The sequence below is a fragment of the Lipophrys pholis genome (assembly GCF_963383615.2).
Source record: "Lipophrys pholis genome assembly, chromosome: 3".
In the NCBI taxonomy this organism is placed as follows: domain Eukaryota; kingdom Metazoa; phylum Chordata; class Actinopteri; order Blenniiformes; family Blenniidae; genus Lipophrys; species Lipophrys pholis.
The window spans coordinates 15,423,494-15,443,981 of NC_137627.1; the positions used below are offsets into that span (position 1 = coordinate 15,423,494).

Below are 20,488 nucleotides of genomic sequence, written 5' to 3' on the forward strand. Positions count from 1 at the left end.
TTAAATAATTTACCCCCCCACACTGCCCTCTTGTGGTGGGGAGTAGAATCGCCGTAAAGGCCACGTGCTGCAGATGAGTTTGTTGAAGTCTGTAAATGATGTGAAAACCCCCAAGAGTATCCGCAACAAGACATGATAACACTGGGGAGAAGGTAAGTCAGACACAAGGGACAAAGATGGTGAATTCCAATGTTTCCGAGAAAGACGGCTGTGGCATTTAGCAGAAAACCACAATCACAATTTGATTTCTGTCTGTGTTAAAAAAACCTTGTGGCGTTATTGGTTGAGGAGTCACAGTCATGCAGATTCATTACAGAGAGTAACTTCCCTCCTCCTGGAGTTTTACCATCAGCGACTCTGCAGTAGGTGTGGGCCGGTTCTGCAGCCTGCTTCAGGTGTGTCTACCAGAATAACAAGGCGGGAAGGTGTCACACAGTCCCATCTGGACAGGAAATGCAGTTTCACAAACAGAAAATAGCTAATGGAGTCAGAAGCAGAAATGGGAGGGATTCCGAGCGTGGAGCTGCCCCCCCCCCCCCTGAGGCAGTGTAAGAGGAGCTCTGCTGGCCTCGGTGAAAGGAGCAAACAAGACAAATAAACCTCAACCAAGGAAGACAGACAGAGAGAGAGAGAGAGAGAGAGAGAGAGAGAGAGAGGAAAGGGAGGAGGGAGAAGGTTGGGAGCCGAGAGTCAAAGGGCGGGATCTTCTGAGGATCTATTGGCTTCAGGACATGTCAATCATTTCACTTCCTCCTTGGCCGTGGCAAGATCACAGATGAGAGGGCAGGAGGGAGGTACCTTCTGACAACTCTCTCTCTCTCTCTCTCTCTCTCTCTCTCTCTCTCTCTCTCTCTCTGCTTTTTCACCAAAAAGACTGAACAGACGTTGGAACTGAGACGGCGTAAGACTCATAAAAGCAGTACAGTTTCTCACTTTCCTTCATTCTCACAGTTTCCTGTTTAAGGAGGCCATTTTGTAACTCAGCCTGGAGGAGAGCACAACAAAGTTTGGCATTGTTTTTGTGTTTTGGTTTTTTTTCTCTTTCTCTCACACGACCGGAGGTTTGGACTTTCTCCTCTGCAGAGCAACGTCTTTGGACAAAAGGGCTAAAGGAGGGAAGAAGGTAGAGGTGGGAAGGCAGCAGCGAGGATAGTTTTTTTGATTTTTTCTACTCTTTTATTGTGGTTATTTTTTTGACAGTATGAGTTTCTCATTCATCGTGCTCATGCTGCCTGGACTTTAAAAGAATTCAGACGACGAGAGAAGCACCAGAGATTTGGAAGCAAAACCCTTCTTCCTGGGTCAGGATTTCTTCCTTGACCCACTGGGAGGGGGTGGATTCAGGACTCGGGGGAGCTGGGTATGTGAGTGGCCAGGCTTCACGCCTCCACTGAGACCCTTTGAATGAGCGTGGCTTTTCCCACAGCTTCACACCGCACCTGTATTTGTTGCTCACGCACCCGGCAGACTCTGAATGGCGAACGCGAGCCCCTGTATGCCCTCGGGGCCCATGGCCCAGGTGTTCTTCCCGCCCGGGGGCCCCTCGCCACCTGGCTCTGCCGTGATGCAGCAGGGCACCCCCATAGCGATGTCCTCTGTGTCTGTTCACGCTGGCTTCCCTCTGATGGACCTGACTCCAGTGCAGGGAGCTGGCGGGATGGTGACGCCGTCACTGCCTCCCACGCCGTTGGGGGTCTCCTTCATTATCCAGATCGGTCTGACCAGGGAGTCTGTCCTCATGCCCCAGACCGCTGACCTGGCCTACGTGAAGCAGATTGCCTGCTCCATTGTTGACACCAAGGTAAGAAACGTGTGTGTGTGTGTGTGTGTGTGTGTGTGTGTGTGTGTGTGTGTGTGTGTGTGTGTGTGTAGGCATGGGGACTGCTTAAGTTTGTTGTTCCAGGGGAAAGTGGCTCGACGTTTTGCTGTTTGGGTGCAAAGGTCTTCATCTCACACGTTCAGTAACACTTGTGTGCTTTTATTTCTCCTCTTCCTCTCTCTGTTCTGGAGCCTCCTTGAAGAAAGTTCACGCTCCATTATTGGTTGGGGTCGATGAAAGGGTTTCATCGTGTGCACACACAAAGTGTTTTACCGGGCAGATGTGACCGACTCACAATTACTACAATTAGCATTTTCCTCTGAACAGGGGTTGGAAGCAAAACCTGTGTTCAACCAGGCTGTGTTCTGTTGTGGTGGACGAGCCAGGGGGGTGATGACGACCTGACTGTTGGACTGATGCAGTTTTATTTGGCAGTTTTTGGTTTTCTATTAGTTGATGAATACGCTGCACAGTGGTTTAGTGTTTAGCACTCGCGTCTCACAGGGAGAAGACCCTGGTTGGATTCAGGGCGAGAGGCCTCAATGTGTTTGCATGTTCTACCGATGCACATGCGGGTTTCCTCTGGGCACTAAGTTCCCCCCCCCCCCCCATAGTCCAAGCAAATGCATGGATAGTTAATGAGTTTGCTCATCACGGAGCACCGATATCCACGTGTGGTTTAATGAAATCTTTATTCACTTGTCCAAAAGTACAACATCTAAAGCTTTACATTTCATGACGCGTAAAATGCAACTGGCCAATTTCAGCCTCTCTCTTGAGGCCCCCACATTTCTTCTCCTTTATTTAACCATCAAAAATCACTTTAAAATGATAGATTTTTCTTTTTTCAAACACATTGTTAGTGGAGTCACCATTATAACATCTTCCAATCGTCCTTTCTTGCATGTCATATGTAAAGTGAGCACAGTCTTTCCAGTCATAACTGCAAAACCACTGGGAATTTTCCTGTTTTCTCCCAAAGCAATTACTGTCTTTGTTGAGCTGAGCAGAGAACTTCACATCAGCCATGTGCTGAGGAGGGGGCAGACGTAGTGACATCCTCTTCACAACAGGAAGCACAGAGGGTTATGGGAAATCTGGTCTTTATGTGAGCTCTGACAACAATAACTAATTTATCCATAATTTCCCTGCAAAGTATCCCAACGACTTTTTTTGGGGGGGGTACGTACGCAAACATTGAAAGCCTCTTTTATTTCATTACCAACTGAAGGTGTTAAAGGAGCAGGATGTATTTATATACATGGCTATATATGTATTTAGAATGTATTTATTTGCTCAAACTCAGCTGGCAGGTGACTCGATTAGCAGATTTCCTTCTCTCGCCCAGAACAGCTTTGTGAAACTTGTCCTCACAATCCTAAGTGTTCCAGGAAGCAGCGTTGGCTGTCCCCTGCCTAATCCTCCTTTTCAGGCTCCAAGAGTCTTTGTTTTCCCTCTTTTAGTCATTCTCTATCGTGCAATTTGTGTTGGTTTTCGAAAAGATAATTCGGCAGCGTGTCAGTCAGATGCCCGGTTGCTTTGGATTCACCTGACGCACCGTCCAGTACGATGGCAGGGCTCGCTGACTGCACTGTGGCACGACTCCAGCCGTCTTTCATGTCATTTGATGAGAGCAGATATGGCAGGAACAAGATAGAAGTGCTGCTTGCCTTCATGGAAATGTGAACAACTGCATGTCCAGTTCACTTATTATCTTGTGGCCTTCCTATATATGTTCTGACTATTCTTGCCAAACGTAGCCACGCATATCTCCTGTGGGATGTTTGGAGATTTTGTACACTTGTAGGTGTCTTTTTGTCTTTTGCTTGGCCATCATGTCCTTGTCCTGTGGTGCATTTTTCCAGATATGCAACATCTATTACACAGAAGCGAGAACAAAACACCCAAATGAAGAGGAAGACAAAGTTCCACAAACAAGTCTGGTTCTTCCTTGACTTTAACATTAAGTACAGTTACTGTACATTTTAATTTTAATACCCCCCCCCCCCCCCCCCCCCCCCCACACACACACACACACCTTACAGACACAGTCAGATTTCTTCTCTTAAAGTCAGTTTAATACTTCACATGCCATCAGTGAAAAGATAGAGGAAAAGGAAACAACAACAATGATGTGTCCCTGGTGGAAACTTAATGAAGAGTGTTTACATCGACGGGGACAGATTGAAATGTAATCCCGAACCCAGTTGTGAGTGATCCATTAGATTCAAGCTCTGTGAGAGGAGGGCTCACCCTGCCGCACTTTGAGAAGTCGAATCCACGAGCTACTTGGACCAGAGTTGTTGCTTTTATCAAATCTCTTGCGGCGGGAAACCACTGATGCGTCACTGATTTAATTTGTTCACCATGATTACTAATACTTTAGCAACAACACTGCTTGCAACTGATTTAATCTACATTTGGTGTTTGATAGAATTCTTGTTTTTTTTTTCCAGCTGAAACTTGAGTGATTGGTGTTTCGTGTGTGTGTGTAGACTTATTCACAAAGAGAATTAATGGCAGAAAGTAGATTGCTGGTGTCAGGAACTTGATAACACACATGACACCCAGTGAAGTTAAATTTGAGCGTGTCATCGGTTGAGGCGAGGGTCTAACCATAGATGAAGACTGAAAGTTAGCTGCTTGTTTATATAACAAGGGTGGTGCAGACAACTACATTGCAATTAATCACAAAATTACTGGGTATCAGTGTCTTAATCCCAAAGAACTTCTAATATGTTGACAGACCAGGGATTTTCAAAGGCACACCAATATAGGCATTGACCACCTACTAACAAACCTACAAATACAAGAAGTATATTTTATCATTCTAATTAGGCATATGAATAAATTCCAGTCTGAAAATATTTTGAAAAAATCTTTCTTTTTTTTTTTTTTAACTTAAAAACTGCTGATCTAAACAAAACTTCTTCAGTGTTTTTATATTGAGAGAGGAATGTTGGTTCCACAGTGGACTCTTAAATACACACTCGGGCACCAGCTTGTGGTCCAGGCTTCAAAATATCACATTTAGAATAAAGTCCCTTGTCAGAAAGAAAAGCTCTCCGGTTATTTTTCTTCTGTCTCACTGTTTCAAAGAAGTTCGGTAAGAATGCGAATGTTTTCATTGTCCCATCAACAGCTTGCAAAAATAATGGTCAACCATTATGTGAATAAAACCCCATATATTCAAAACTGCTCCCTGAATGTTGTTCACATTTTTCGGCTGCTTGTCTGTGCTCGTATGGCTGCAATTTGTAAAACATCCACCGACTGTCTGTCGAATGAGCTGGGGCTGGAGCCAGTCCCAGATGAATGTGTGCAAAGGTCACGAGACCATCACCGGGCAAACACAGAGAGATGGAAAATCACTCTCAAATTCTCATTTGTACACAATTTATAGTCATCAGTACACCTCAGAAGCATGTCTTTCGACTGTGGGAGGAAACAAGAGTACCCGGAGACCAAAAATACCCCCAAGCCCGGAATCGAACCCAGGGATATTCTCGATCTGAGACAAGAGCACTAACCACTACTTTTTTTCACGAGAGCTCCTGCCTCTGGGCCTGCTGTCAATCTTACTAAACAAATCACACTAGTTTGTCTTTGGAATTATCCAAAGTATACCTCGAGTATACATTATACACTTGTTTTTCAGGTGGTTAGACCAGTCTGACACACAAATTCTGACACCGAAAAATCCCCTAAATACAAAAACCCCTGCCGTGCTTGGAGCCACGGCTTTAGGTAGGGAAGCTGGACAATAGGCGGCTTGTCCTGACTCGGCCAACTGAGTGCGACACATGAGTTGGGATCGTGTGTACACGCATGAATGCCTACATTGGTGTGTCTGGAGGGGTATTGAAGGTAGCTCACTACCCGCACCCCCACCCACGGTCATCAACCCCATCCCAGAAAGGGTGAGTCACCGACTGTTTATTCACAGGATCCCTCCTTGTGTTCCATTGACACTTTTTTCCACTCACTCCTCAGTGGAGGAGAGGAACATGCTCTCCCTCGCAGGGCTTCAAATTCCAACGCCAAACCCCAACTTCGTGACCAACCGACGGCTCTCGTCTTTTATAGTCTCTTGATTTCAGGGCTAAGCCCTGCGCGAACGTGAATCTGCCTTCAGACGGAAAGACCGTCTTGTCTTTAAACTTCCCACACGACGGTTCTAAACACTTGACCTGGTAATAGTGCTCACCCAAAGTTTATTTGGCTGCTCTACTTCCAGCTGTGCCTCCTGCCCCCATCTCACTTCTAATGGAACAAGAACTATTAATGAGGCCTGGAAACCAGAAGTCTGTCTCTATCCAACTGTGATGCAGGCCTGACTGCCCCCCCCCCCCCCCCTTTTTTTTTTCATTTTGTCGGTCCTTCATATTCCAATTTTACCTCCTTGGCTTCCCCATCTGTACTTTTGCTGTGTATTACAGCCAGGTTTGATTTTCCTTTCCACATGTGTTTCCCTTCATGATAGCTACCTCCTGCTCTGCGTCCTTTCGTGCCTCCCCCTCCTTTCACTCTGTACTTCCTCTCCTTATCCGCTCATCTTCATTCACCTCTGTCTGCCTTATCGTCAGTAGCCTCTTCTTCCTCCTTGCGTCCCATTTCCCGTTCGGCCACTTCAATCTCCCTTCATCTATCTACTCCCACTGCTTCTCCCGACTGTGCGAGGGGAGAAACACGGAGAAACTCACACCTCAGGAGAACAATACTTTATAAAAGAAATGAGTCAAAATATCCTACACTCCCAATTATCAAGCTGTTGCCATTGTGCAACTGATTCATACTTTCCATTGGACACTACAGTCATGCCAGGTTGAGTTAGGATTTATGACTTGAGAAGAGATGCTCCGGAACAGTACAATCAACAGACCGAAGTGTGAGTTCAGGTTTGTTTTCCCTTGCTTAACCTAGTTTGCCAAAAGGTGTGCCAGTTTTCCTTTCAACACAGACTTGTTCAATTTCGTCATAAAGAAATGCAGGGTGATCTGTGTTGACGTCAGTGGGTGTGTTCGCATCGGTGCAAGGATGTCAGTCGGTGAACGCACATGAATCTGTTCAATCCTGTCGGTCTCGACTGTGTTGCTTTACGGCATTGTTTTAAAGCGTGTAGCGTCCATATGGGTTAACTTGCATCTAAAGTGTTGTCTCCATATCGAATGGACTTTTGTTATATATTTTCTTTTCTCGCTTGAGCAGTCATAGTGCAGTTTACCTGATCTGTCACATCCACCCATTCACACAATCACAGCCACACAAACATAACAATATATAAGGTCCGGGTTAGATGGGACATTGAACCACCAACCCCTTGACTGGAAGACAAAACACCATGCATAGTAAATCTATATAATAATATTGAAACAGCAATGGGATGGCAACCTTTGACTGCCTTTCGCCAAGAGTGAGCTGGGGCTTCTTATGCTTATTGAGTAGAGCCCAATGGAAATGGATGGATTGATGAAGACTACAGTAAAAAAATTATCCTTAGGACTCACAGTAATACAAGTAAAGACACACACACACACACACACACCCGCACACACACAGTTGTGGCTATGTGCCCCTGCCCTGTCCATTGTTTCCACCTCCGCTTTGGACGGGGCTGTTTCTTTATCTCTCTCCCTAGAGAAGAAGTTTAGCCCTGGGAATGGGATCATACACTCCACCTCCTGTTTACCTCACTCTCTTGTACAGTTATCACACACACACACACACACACACACACACACACACACACACACACACACACACACACACACACACACACACACACACACACACACACACACACACACACACACACACACAGAGTGAAGTAATGCAACTGACGACCCTGATTGTGCAGATAACAGCTCGGTATGACATACAAGGTCGTATTGTTTGTATGAAAACGGCACCTTCTCCGCTTGACAGTTTAGGATGCTCAATTTGGTCTAAATATCAACCTTAGCCTTTTCCACCCTTTTTTTACCTGATATTATAACATTATTTACCAACCCTAAAATGTGGCTATGAGGTCTGTACATGCTCTAGCAGCCATTGACTGACTTATTTAGGTATTTCATCCTTATATACACATTTCAAACTATGAGCCAATACTGTGGCGCAATCATACAGAACTGAGCCAGTATCACAAAGTTAGTGAAGCTCTTCATACTCTCCTTCAACATTTAGTCACATTTATAATTTTGAGGCTGTACACTCCACTCTCCCTCAAAACACGTTGAAGAGTAAATTTGTCAAGGCATCCAAAATTCTACTAGATATGCCAACAGTTTTGAGGTGTGGTTCTAAAATAACAGATTATTTGTGTAAACCATCATTCCTAATAGATATTGCATCTTTTTGCAGTATAGAGGTTATTTATGAGTTGTTGTTTTTTTCATTAAAAAAAAATAAATATATTTTTAAAAGTTCAACCTTGTTCTTTTTCACACACTACTCTCTAATCTCCGATGTAGATTTTTGTATTGATCAAGCAGATTTTGTTGAGTGACAGCATGATTAAGTACTATTTCTTTATATTGTTTTTTCTTAAAATTTTCCAATTTCTAAACTGCACTCCAATGAAAAGGCCACCTGGACAAACACTGTTGCTTATCAAAGCTAACCCTTTTGTCAGTGGATGAATGCATAATAAACTATCAAGACTCTGGCAGGTGGACGTGCAGTGAAAAGAATAAACCACATGTTAAACAGACTGAGTGACAAGTCATGGCTAAGTAAAGATAAAACAGCTGGTGACCCGACACACCAGCTTAATATACTCCCTGACGCTCACAGTACCAATTATAACTTTATCTACTACAGCCATACTGCTGTAAAGGAAATGTTTACCACTTTCAGAGGTGCAGACATTCAGCATTATGTATCGGTTCTGCTTAAGCAAACCTACCTCTCCCTCTCCCTCTCTCTCGCTCTCGCTCTCGCTCTCTCTCTCTCCCTCCTAATTTGCATGGCAGTGGAACAGCTTTGCATGACTGACCGTGCCTGGTGTTTTCTAGCTGTTAGTGGTGTGCCGCTGGAGAAGCTTATAGTCCCCGCAAGGACATTTGATTATTCAACGCACACACTGCTGCTCAGAGTACAGCAACAGGGTGTTTATTAGGGGGAAGAGAGCGAGAGAAAAGTAGCTGAAGCTTTTAAGACTTAAGCGTTTGATAAACAAAGGAGCAGTTTTTTTTGCATATGATGCACAAAAGGCGAAATCTGTTGAGCAATTTCATTTCGAGTGTTCATGAAGTTATGACTAACTTGCATGATGCGTCTTAAATTTATTGCAAAATCAACATTTGCAACATACATGTGGCCAAGGATTACCTGGACTGCAATGAATTTGCGCTCTGTATGTCAATATATTTGAACAATCCGATGGAGCCCTACTGCCTTAGATTGTGTTAACAGTTCCTAGGAATTACATCATACCTAATGGCAACAACCTGAAAGTCAGAAGCAAAAAGCATGAGGGGGAAAATAAAGCGAATAATGACAAAGTCAACAACTGCTCTGCTTGTGAAATGCTGCTGGTGGTTGCTGTAAAAGCACAAATAATGGGGGAAAATAAAGAAAAACATCTGTGCGCTGTTGCATCTGGTTGAAATTGGGTGCCAGAAGAGAAAAATCCTTATTGAGTACTGGACCCCACAGATATGTTAGTCATATACTTGAATGTATACTGCAAGTCACATCATGATAAAAGCTGTGATTTATTTTCTGTCACTAAGAAGGTACAATGAGATAATAAAGGGACAATCCGATGATCTTATAGGTTATGTATACAGTTATTTTCACTTTCAATTTCAACAGAAAGTAAATAAACACAAGTTGTTCAAATGTTCTCATTTCTGAAAGCTTAATCGCTCTCAGTTAACCGCTCTCAAATATAGGAGAATCTTTTGGAAAGGCCTATTATATCACAAGTGGCCATTATTTATGAAACTTCTAAATTAACAGAGGTATGAAGTGGAATTTTCCCTGATCTGACTTTTGCTTCCTGTGTTTTCAAGGGTCCATTCAGCCGCTCTCAGATCCTGCATTCCTTTGCTTGTTCTGAGCAAAGGAGACCTTATGATACTAATCCAGCGATTAGTAATGGTAAAAACGGTTTTTGTGCTGTAATCCAATTGGGAGCTGCAGAGCAGCTTTGAGCAGCATTTAGTGCCATTTAACCATGAGTATAACCAAGTATTCATGCCAGCCTGTTAGAGAGGCTTTCTTCTTGTCAGTGAAACAGCTGAGGGTGTTTCTTTTCCCCGAGAAAAGTGCACAATGAAACTAAATGGTACATTAACACATCTAAGCACTTGCACAAGCACATTTCTCTACTCACTATTTAGTCTGTTGGTACTACCGGCATGCCTTTATCAATTAGATGAAACCGGCGCCGTATGTTCACATCTGAAGTGATACTGGAGTTTAATTCTAATGATCAGGAATTTCAAGTGAGGCAGAAATTGAAGTGCAGTGAAAAGCGTGATCTCATGGGAAAACAGGGAGAGCGACTGTAAGTCACCTCGGGGCATGAAACTATTAGCTCTTCAAATATTGGGTGTTGGGTGAAAAGTGACTTGAAGAGTGCGCGCGTGGGAAAGCAGCAGACAATGGGGTCAGTGTGAGGGTTGACAGGATGGGTTTGGTTGGTCTGGCTCACAAATACAGTGTGCTTTAGCCGGACTCAGACACAGTGTGAGACGTCTGTGAGTATCTGTTTCTCTAGACACTTTTGAGGGGAACGAGCAAAACCCACAGTCGTGCCTCAGGAGTTGAGCAAACGAGACCAATCCTGAGTTCAGTGGAGGAGCTAAATGATGTGTGACCATTAGGCATTTCACTCTTCAGTATTGACCAACTACTTCAACTTTGGATTTTGCACTGTTTATGTTTTCGTAGCACGAAAACAGAGGATAACCATCATGGTAAGAAGAAACCTCAACTAAATAAACCGGCCAGCCGTAATATGCTAAAATGTTCTCCTACAGCTAAAATGCTTTGTCAAATAATATCTAAAATAGTTTCATTCTTTCATTATTCATCAAAGTTTAAGATAGTGGTATTGAAATGCAACCACTAAAGTCGGACAGTTCCAGACAGTCCGCATGCCATGTCGGTTCACCTTAACCCCTGATACAGCCATCCTTCTATTCAGTAACACTCAGAGGCCTTCCATCAATGTGATCTGTCAGTGTTGATCAACTTTATTGCAGGAGGATACAGACTACCAGACACTGTTCAGAGAGCTGTACTGTTTTCTTTCACTGTGGGTGCCTCGTTTAAGAAGATCACACGCGTTCTTCTTTAAGGCCTGACCTGGCCTCCCATGCTGTGGAGTTTTTGATGGAGGGTTTCTTGAAAGATGCAGACTTTCTTTCTGTACCAAATCCTCAAGAAAGTGTCCTCTAGAAACTGGGTGTGTGTTTTGGGAGTTGACTTGAGTCCACCTTCAACACAGAAAGCTGATCTGTGCCATCCTATACCAGAACCTCACATACACTTTGCTGACGTCTGAGCCTGTGTGGAGCTTTATGCCGGTTACTGGCATCCATCTAGTTTATCAAGAGTCACTCTTATGTCAGCAGTTCAGAAAACTTTTAAATTGTCTTTTTTTCAGATATCTCCTGGTACAATCTTTAACTTCCTTGTCGCTCTGGACAGTCCAGGCAGGTTGCAGCACTGGCGGATAAAGGGTTACTGGTAGCTTCATGTTTGATTCTCCTCAAAAGTTTTTACAAACAATTGATGGTTCTTATCAATATCTTGTCCGTTTGTGTCGCTTCTCTCTGGAAGGCTTATTATGACAGTTCAGAGTCTGTTAGAGCTCTTATCTGGCCCATTTCAATTTGTTAATAATGTTGCACACCCGATACAGTGATCTACTTCGAACAGACACTCTCATATTACACACTTGCATATCATGGTATGTTTAAATCAAATATGTATTAAAGTTTATAGAAGTTGGAGTGATTTGGAGGACTTGAAAAAATAAACATACAAATGACAAAATGGTTGAAATATTACCTGCCTATACCAACGGTGTATGCAGGATACAGGTTATGCAAATACTAACGGCTGATTTTTGCAAGTGCCACATGTTTTTTCCTAAATTGAAATATAATCAGAAAGGAGATGTATTGCACATTACACATCCTTATTGCCAGTGTGCCTTTTGAAAACTATGGAGTTGCATTGAACACATAAGACTAGGTTGACATGGTTGTCTACATATTTTTATTCTAATACAAATCAACTCAAGTATATGAATGAAACTATCACACTTTACCAATATGTAGATGTAACAAAATCAAAATTCCATATAGTACTCACGCTAATTGCTGGTTATTCACCTTCTTGTGATTCCAGCAGTCATGCAGAATACCAGAAACAGGACGAATATGTTGCTTGTGTGTAGGTTAAAAAAAGGTTACAGCAACTCATTTGTGCAAAAATAACACTCTGCACATGGCTATAGTAGAGTATGTAGCCTGCAGCGTTTACTCTGCTCTCGTCTCTCAGTGAGGAAATAACGCCATGCAACACATGGGGACAAGAAAGAACGGAAATAAATAGCATGTGCAGAGGAGAGGGGACGCACACACAAGAAGAGGGAATGACTCAGAGTGCAGTGATGTGGCCTATTCTTCCCCTCAGCGTGCAGCTTGGAGAGATTGTGTGCCCGAGACACTCTTGGCGCATGGAGAATGTGCAAACGCTCTCCTCCATGGCCCACTGTGGATGTGGTTTCTCTTCAAGGTCTTAAGTTAAAGGTCTGCAGTGGTTAGTTCACAGTGTCTTTTTCACCGTGTATTGGAGGGTACTACTGCAGCACATCAACACACACAGTCTTGTTTTCAATCAGCGTGGTGGATAAAATTGATCTCTCAGCCTCACAGTCATTAAAGATTCTTCACCAGCAGACCAGACACAACATAGAATCATTGTGTCCAAGAAAGGCAGGGCTGTTGAAGTCAAGCCAGATAAAATTAGGTAAGATAATGAAAGATAAATAAATCATAAAGTTTATAATGGGATTTAGATGGGTAGGGCTTCACACACAGGCCTGCAACTGATATACCTGTCTCAATTCTGGGTGTTCACGATGGCTTATTTTATGAATTTTAATTTGTTGTCTTTACACCCTGTTCTAAAAGTTATACACTTCACATTTTCAACATGACTTCTTGGGAAAGATTTGAGAGGAAAACAAGGAATTCTGGATAAAGTAACAAGCCCCTATGTGACTTCATATGATACGTGCCCCAATAATAAAGTGACACCATCAACTGATTTATTGTAATAAAAAAGACTTTAAGCTGCTGGGATGTTTCGCTAAACATATTTTACTCTGCTCACTTAATTGTCTGAACATTTAAAAATGTTTTTAACCTAGTAAACCGGAATAGTCGTTTTTCGTTATTATTCTTAAAAAAAAAATCGTTGAACATCAGAGTGAATCTCTTTCCATTCAAGTCATTTATATTGGATTCATCTTTATTCTTTCCACTTTGTCCCTGCCCGTTCCTCTCTTATGAAGGCCTGGTTTGTGTCCCGTCACCTGTCGGGAATCGGTAATTTGTTCATTGCGCACAACGTGGACTGATTCCAATGTTCCTATCAGCTTACACGCTGGAGGAGGGAGGAGGGAGGAGGGAGGAGGGAGGAGGGAGGAGGAGGAGGAGGAGGAGGAGGAGGAGGGTCCTCACCCTCTCTCATGCCTGGTCAGGGCTCTCGTGTTACCTCTCTGTCCCTGCTGATGCTCGGAGCAGAATGAGGTGCTTTGTCCCTGCGCCGCTGCTCAACACTAAGCTGCTTACACACACATATCAGGGGACAATGTTCTTTATGTCTGCCTTTTCTATTAAGTTTTCCAATGGAAAACCATTAGAGCTTGTTCTACTTCTCCACATTCTCTTGAATATCAGTTTTGTTTGTGCGGTGAATAAACACTTTATTTTCAAGACACTGGCATTTATTGTGCTTTCATCCTGCACAACCAGTTTTGTTCTGCATGCTGCGTTCAGGGATTGTTTGTCTTGTGCTGGAAACCTGTCAAATTTACTATGCATCTGTTTAGATTACTTCTCGTGTCATGTGCTGGATGTTTTGGTTTTTTTCTCTTTCCACTGTGGAATTATTACCTGTGTGCGTGTGCGCGTGTAAAAGACACTCCTCCCTCCAGTCTCTCTGGTCTATGCAGTTATCTGTGGTATGTGGATCCTCACAGGTCAGGAATTTAAACCTGATTATGCCTCTGATCTGCAGTATGATACACATGCACACTCACACACACACACTCAAATGCATGTGTCAGTAGAAAACATATGGTTTGCAGTGCAGCACATTAGTTTGATCATCAGGAAGAAGGCTCAAAGCGGCACCTTTATTCATAACCGAAACAAGACACAGTGCTTTTGAAATGCTTGCAGACAGACTGGCAGTGCATGCTTGAGATGCTTCTGACTTTGTTAGGATGTGCGGACCAATTCAGCAAGACGCATAAAGGCTCATCATACAAGTTGAATTTCAATAATGATGCTTGTTCTCTTATGGATACTCTTTTAACAACAAAAAGGTTACTATTTATACGTCTGAAACAAGACATAGTCATTAAAAAAGATGTCAATTGAAAGCATTTTAAAATTAAGTGATAATTAAGGTGTCTGGTTTAAACATAGAAGAACTTTTAATACTTTTAATGTATTTCTGTTTCTCATAACTCAAAAAGTTTATCTAAAGAAAAAAAGTGCATGAAATATTACTGTTTGAACTTTTTAATTATACTCTGTTTTTAGAGAAACATCTGTATGTTTTCATCTATATTTACACAGAAAATAGCAAAGTCAGTTATAATCCACGTGCTTCTGAATGGTATTTATAGCATCGTTCATGTTGCAATTGCCACTAACCTGCAACTAACAAACTGTTGAGATCCCAGTGGCACCCTATAGCTTTTCAACATCTTTATCAATATTAAACTTCTTTTTCTTTTGCTCTGCCAACAGCAGCCTGTACCTTCTTTACTACTGCATATTCCGCCATGCTTGCATATGCAGAAACCCCACCCCCCTTCAGATCAATGTTCCATTTTTAAAAACCCAGAATTTCGAGCATTATCGCATAAATAAAGCAATTATTGTCTCCTCCAGTGTGTGTGTTTTATTTTACACATAGGATACGGGAACCAGTTTGAATCCAGGAAGAAGGAACCTTTTTCAACGTGGCCTTTAATCTCAACAAATATCCCGATATTGCAAATAGATTTCCATTATTTCTGCTGATAAACTCGGCTTGTGTTGAACCTGTTGGTGGTCCCTGTGTATGACGGCAATTGTCACTGATAAGCAGATGAGTAGTGGTGGCATTTGTTTGTGATTAGGCTGCAGATCAGTGAACGCTGCAGCTTTCGTTCAAGCGGTTAATTGAAGACATTGTGATAATGACACAGTGTAGCCATGGTTTACGTAGCTGCCTCTTTCGGACTCATTCTCATTTTGTTATCCTTCTTTGTGTCTGCCAAGCCCAGCAGGTGGCTGACGTCACGGGCATTACTTTCGTCTTCCTGGGACAGAGCTGTCAATCACTCCTGTGTGCGTAATGTGGTTGTTTTAAAACACTTGTCTTCCTTACTTGCATTCTTCCTTTATTTTTGTCCTTATGTCAGCATGGTCCGCATTTCAAGTTCTACGGCTGACTGAGAGCAAAGGGAGGTCATAGATGACTGAAATAATTCTTGTGCACTCCATATTTCTGCCAGTGGATGACCTCACTGGGATTAAAAATAGCAATGCAGGTCAAGCAGCGCGTTTGTCCCTCTTGCTAACATCATCAACACAAAAGGAAAATTCCTGCACTGTGCCAAGTTGTTGTCGGGCGCTAATGAGGGCAGAACGTTGACGTCTTTGCATGGCCGTTGCCATGGTGACCCCTCATTAAACACCTCATCATTTTCAGAAAGATGGGGCTCACTCGAAGTCTCATGCCTGATGTGCTAATCAAGATAAAGTTGATTTACGGCCCAAAAGCTATGAGTTGTGTGTAATAGACTTAAAAGTAGAGATAAAGTGAATTGAAGCACAGTCTTGGTGTTTCTCAACCCATCATCATCATCATCATCATCATCATAGTGGCCATGAAGAATGTGTGTGTGTGTGTGTGTGTGTGTGTGTGTGTGTGTGTGTGTGTGTGTGTGTGTGTGTGTGTGTGTGTGTGTGTGTGTGTGTGTGTGTGTGTGTGTGTGTGTGTGTGTGTGTGTGTGTGTGCGTGTGTGCGTGTGTGTGTGTGTGTGTGTGGACACGTGCGAGAGGGCGTGTGATTTGTTACACAGTAAGACGTGGATGTTTAAACAATGTCTGCTGCTTGAAGGGATGCAGTGTGTTTCCTCCGGACTATAAAATGGCTGGATAAGGTTCCTGTTGTGATAACCAGCCTCTGTTGCAGAAACACATCAGTGCGGAGGACCATGTACGGCTGTGAAGGTCACACTGTTTACAGAGCCCGCCGTTGCAGTGTCACAAACAGCGCGTCTTTTATTTTAGACACGTCGATTCCTACTTGCTGAGCGCATGTTATCGCCATCAGAGATTGGCCCGATTGATTCTGCAGAACTCAAGTGTTTCTCTCGTTGTGTAAACACAAAAGCAGCGCCTGTCATTCTGCTACATCTCACTTCTGTAGTCATCCAGCCCAAAGGCATCACTGCGATAAACAGTTTTTTTTTGCCATCAAAACATCACATCATTCTTTCGATTTAATTACCCAGTTATATTCAAATCGATAACTACTTCAAGGCCAAGTACTGTACTTTCCTTTGTATTTCAATAATGACTTGGTTCATTCACAGATCACATTCTTCATTGCTCATAAGTTAATGACAGTCATTTCTGAAGAGGTCTCAAACATAAAAACACATAAATACCTTTGAACGGCTTTCTTAGAGAAAATATTCTGAATGTCAGTTTCCTTTAGAGGAAAGCACCATTAAAGCCTGAATTTGTACCCATGGACAAGTGTGACTTTTAAAATCATTCTGCGTAATTGTAATTGGATAAAGAAGCAGGCTTGGCATTGGAAGTTTGTGGATTTGTATCCCACTGCAGACAGATTACCACTGTGGGCCGATGAGCAAGGCCCTTGACCCCCAGCAGCTCCCCTTTCTTCTACATAGAGTTTCAAAATGGCAACAGGCTGGTAGAAACATTTAGATTAGCCCATTTTAGCAGAATTTCATGTCCTTCTCCTTTATGTGCTTGTTTTTTTGCACCTTTTTCTTTTAAATTCTGATTACTCTAAGGAATGCCTTATAAATGTTAAAAAGCTTCAGGTAGCATTATCTTGTGTTGTGCTGGCAGCATACCAATCCCTCTTGGTTAAATACATAACTCATAATGTTGCACTGGTGTGTTTCTTTTCTCAATATGCCCTACAAGAAGTCATGAGAAATGGAGTAACTAAAGTTTAAAAGTAATTTGTAGTTGATGAAAAGACAGGTTCTTTTTGCACATAATGTGATGTCAATGTCAGTCAGGATCGGGGGCTACAGGGTGATGGAGGGGTTAAGTATCTGTTCTCGTGGTGAGAATGTCCATGGCTTGAGTTGGATTGGGGAGCTTTCTGCGTCAAGGTTTGCATGTTCTCCCTGTCCGCAGGTTTCGCCTGGGTTCTCCGGTGACCAGTCACAGTGTTGGAGGCTAATTACTTCCTGTGAAAATGCTCATACATGTTTGAGTCTGTCCCTTTGAGTTGGACATGTGATGAACTACTGACCCATCCTTCACCAATAGTCAGCCGGGGGTCTGCTGCGCCGCAAACCTGGAATCAATTAAGAATGACAAAAAATACAAGCATCGATGCAGATAGACACAAAGACCTGCTCACTGAACCTCCACAAGCCTCTAACAAGCACACCCATGATGATCCATTTTTATTGGGAATGGATCTCATGAACAAAAGACTTAAATTGTGAAATTCCACAAGAATTATACATGCACATGTGATCTTACAAATAATACCACGAAGACCACACCTTCCTTTGCTATTACAACTGATAACACTTCCATAAAAAACTACAAATAGAACTCACTATTAAATTTGTTAAGATAGACTTCAGTTACTAAATGTGGTGTCTACAATGCCATGGATAAGAAAGGCAAACCCATATGTATTTTTAAAGCTTTAAGGAAACAAGTAAACACTTTTCGATGTGAACTGAATAAGTTGAGTCTCATCAACATGTCTTAGAAATGATTCACTTAATCCATACAACCGTTCTCCATACTGTTTTATCCCACTCGGGGTCAAGGGTCACTGGAGCCAACCCAAGCCAAGTGCGGGCGAAGGAAGGCCGCCAGTCATCACAGTATCACCAGAATTTGATATGGAAAGAACTAAGAAAAACGGAACAAAGTAAACACTTTAGTCAGTGGATTCAGATCAACGTCTGAAATTCTAGTTCGCCTTGACTGTTCGTGCGTCTAAATATACTCTGCATATCATCATAAAGTGTGAAGCCGTTGCTTAATTGCTTGATCAGATGTGACGGGTTCGCGTGTGTGTGTTCGCGTGTTCGCGTGTGTGTGAAGCTTTCCAGTAGAAGGTTGCTCATGCCGAGCTTCTGCAGGGGAAGTAAAGAGCTTTGAAAAGCAGAAGCAACACGCTTTCTCAGCGGAGCATAAAAGTCTTTTTGAGCTTCATACATGCCGTGTCTATGTAAAGGCAGTCTATATTTAGATGTGCCACTCTATAGCCGTGTGATTGGCCCATACGTTTTGTTTCAAAAGCTGACTCATGCTATGATGAGATAACCTGCTGTTGGAGGGTTGAGGAAAGTCACCCATGGCTGTTTTTTTTTTTTTTGCAAAATTTAATTTCAATGTCTATCCAATAAATCTGTTCAATTGTTTTCAGATTGAATCCAACCATCATTACAAAAAGCTCATCTACTACTAGTTTGCATCAAGAGGAAGGAATTAGTTCGACAGTTTGCATGTTTTTGCCCTGATATCCGCATTTCGCCCTTTATACCGTTGGCCTGTCTCATGTGACCACAGGTTGAGTTGGACAACCAGGAAATAAACAAACCAACAGGATACGTGTGCAGAAGAGAGGAAATAGCTGCCAGCGCTGTCGCACCACAGTGGTGTTTTCATCGGTCTGTTGAATGCAGTATTTTTGGAGCTGAAATTGCACTTGCAAAAGCCAGACTCTATAAATGTTATTGATCTACAGGGAGTAATGTCACTTTTATTCTCAGAAATGTTGTAACATCATATATTAATGTGTGTGTCAGTATTGACTGATATCTCATTATATCTTTAAAATTCTGACTTTGGCGATTACTTAACAGTTTAGCTTTTATTGCAGGTTGTTATGGAAGTGGACACAAGAGTTTGGGTGAGTCTTCTTCATGGAGGAAAAAAGCCATACTGATACTTTGAAGTGAATAATTTAATTCTTTTATGAAATACAAAGTGACTTCTACTTTAAAAAGTCAATACAAAGCACAGGGCTTAGTAATGTTAAGTATATCTTATTTTCATGTCAGTCATTGACAAACAAACAAACAAAACAATTCAAGACAATACAAAACTAAAGTTTCCAAAGTTATGGATTTGAACTTATGTGATCTGCTAAACTTTTAAATCTGGCATGTGAATTTGATTCATTTGATTCCTTGCCTATGTTGTTTCATAAGCTGACCCCGTTTACACAAATGCAGCATTCCATTAATTTGGTCTTAAATCTAACACTGAATGAGTTTAGCTGGTGCATTTATCCAAATTAACATGCATCAGAAAGTTTGTGCATTTTGTATACTTTACATGCTTGTTGCCTTCTTTCAATACAATCTCAAATCAAACAACACTGAAAGAAGAGTGTTAATAATAAATGTTGGATAGTTTGGAAAAAGCACCAAACAGGAGGATAAAAACCTGTGAAACAAAAGCAGGAGATGAGATGGAGAAAACCTAGTTTATAATTCATTTCACACAGAATGGCTTCATTGGCCCGGAGAGGTGCAGGAATGGTACAGGCAACGCCAGGTAACCCGAGACCTGCTGGCTCAAAGAAAGCAGATGGAGACCCACCCCATCTCCAGGCAAACCACACTACCTCATACTACTGTCTATATGACATTACAAGTCTTTGTTTGCTCACTGTACACACACATATACATGTACACTCGATCTCCTGTAACAATACTTAGAACCTTTACCCTCACAGCCACACGTACAGTGTACACACTGATGTACAGAGGCGGTTATATAATCACTAAACAAACTGTGTAATTTTTCATCAAACGGACTCACAGATAGAAGTATTGCGGAGCTTTTGTGCTTTTTACACGCTGTACTTTCACTGAAATCTGGGCCAAGAGGCGAACAGAAGAAGATGGTAATTTCTCTGAGGGAAAAGTGGTTTGGGGAATTTGGATATTGTGCTCTCTGCAGCGCTGTAATGACTTGTGGTCTGCACAGACGTGGCAGCAGCAGTTGTGGTCGGTGCATTGTGTATGTGTTGGACCGAAGGTGCTGGATAATATGACTCGCTGTGCGTCTTGAGCTGCTCAAGAGACGCGAGTTGCATCAGTTACAGTGTTGGGTTTAAAGCGGAGGGGCCAACATCAAACAGCAACATGGGGCTTACAGAATATTAGAATGAGGGTTA

At 42.4% G+C, this 20,488-nt stretch overlaps 1 protein-coding gene across 1 annotated transcript in view; it reads left to right on the forward strand.

The window, feature by feature from the left end:
• Positions 1-852: 852 nt before the first annotated feature.
• prkd2 (protein kinase D2) overlaps positions 853-20,488 on the forward strand; it is a 36,958-nt gene continuing 17,322 nt past the window's right edge. The window contains exon 1 of the mRNA XM_080459968.1: positions 853-1,801. Coding sequence (XP_080316094.1) covers positions 1,475-1,801 — 327 coding nt within the window. The 5' untranslated portion in view covers positions 853-1,474. The remainder of the gene's footprint in view (positions 1,802-20,488) is intronic.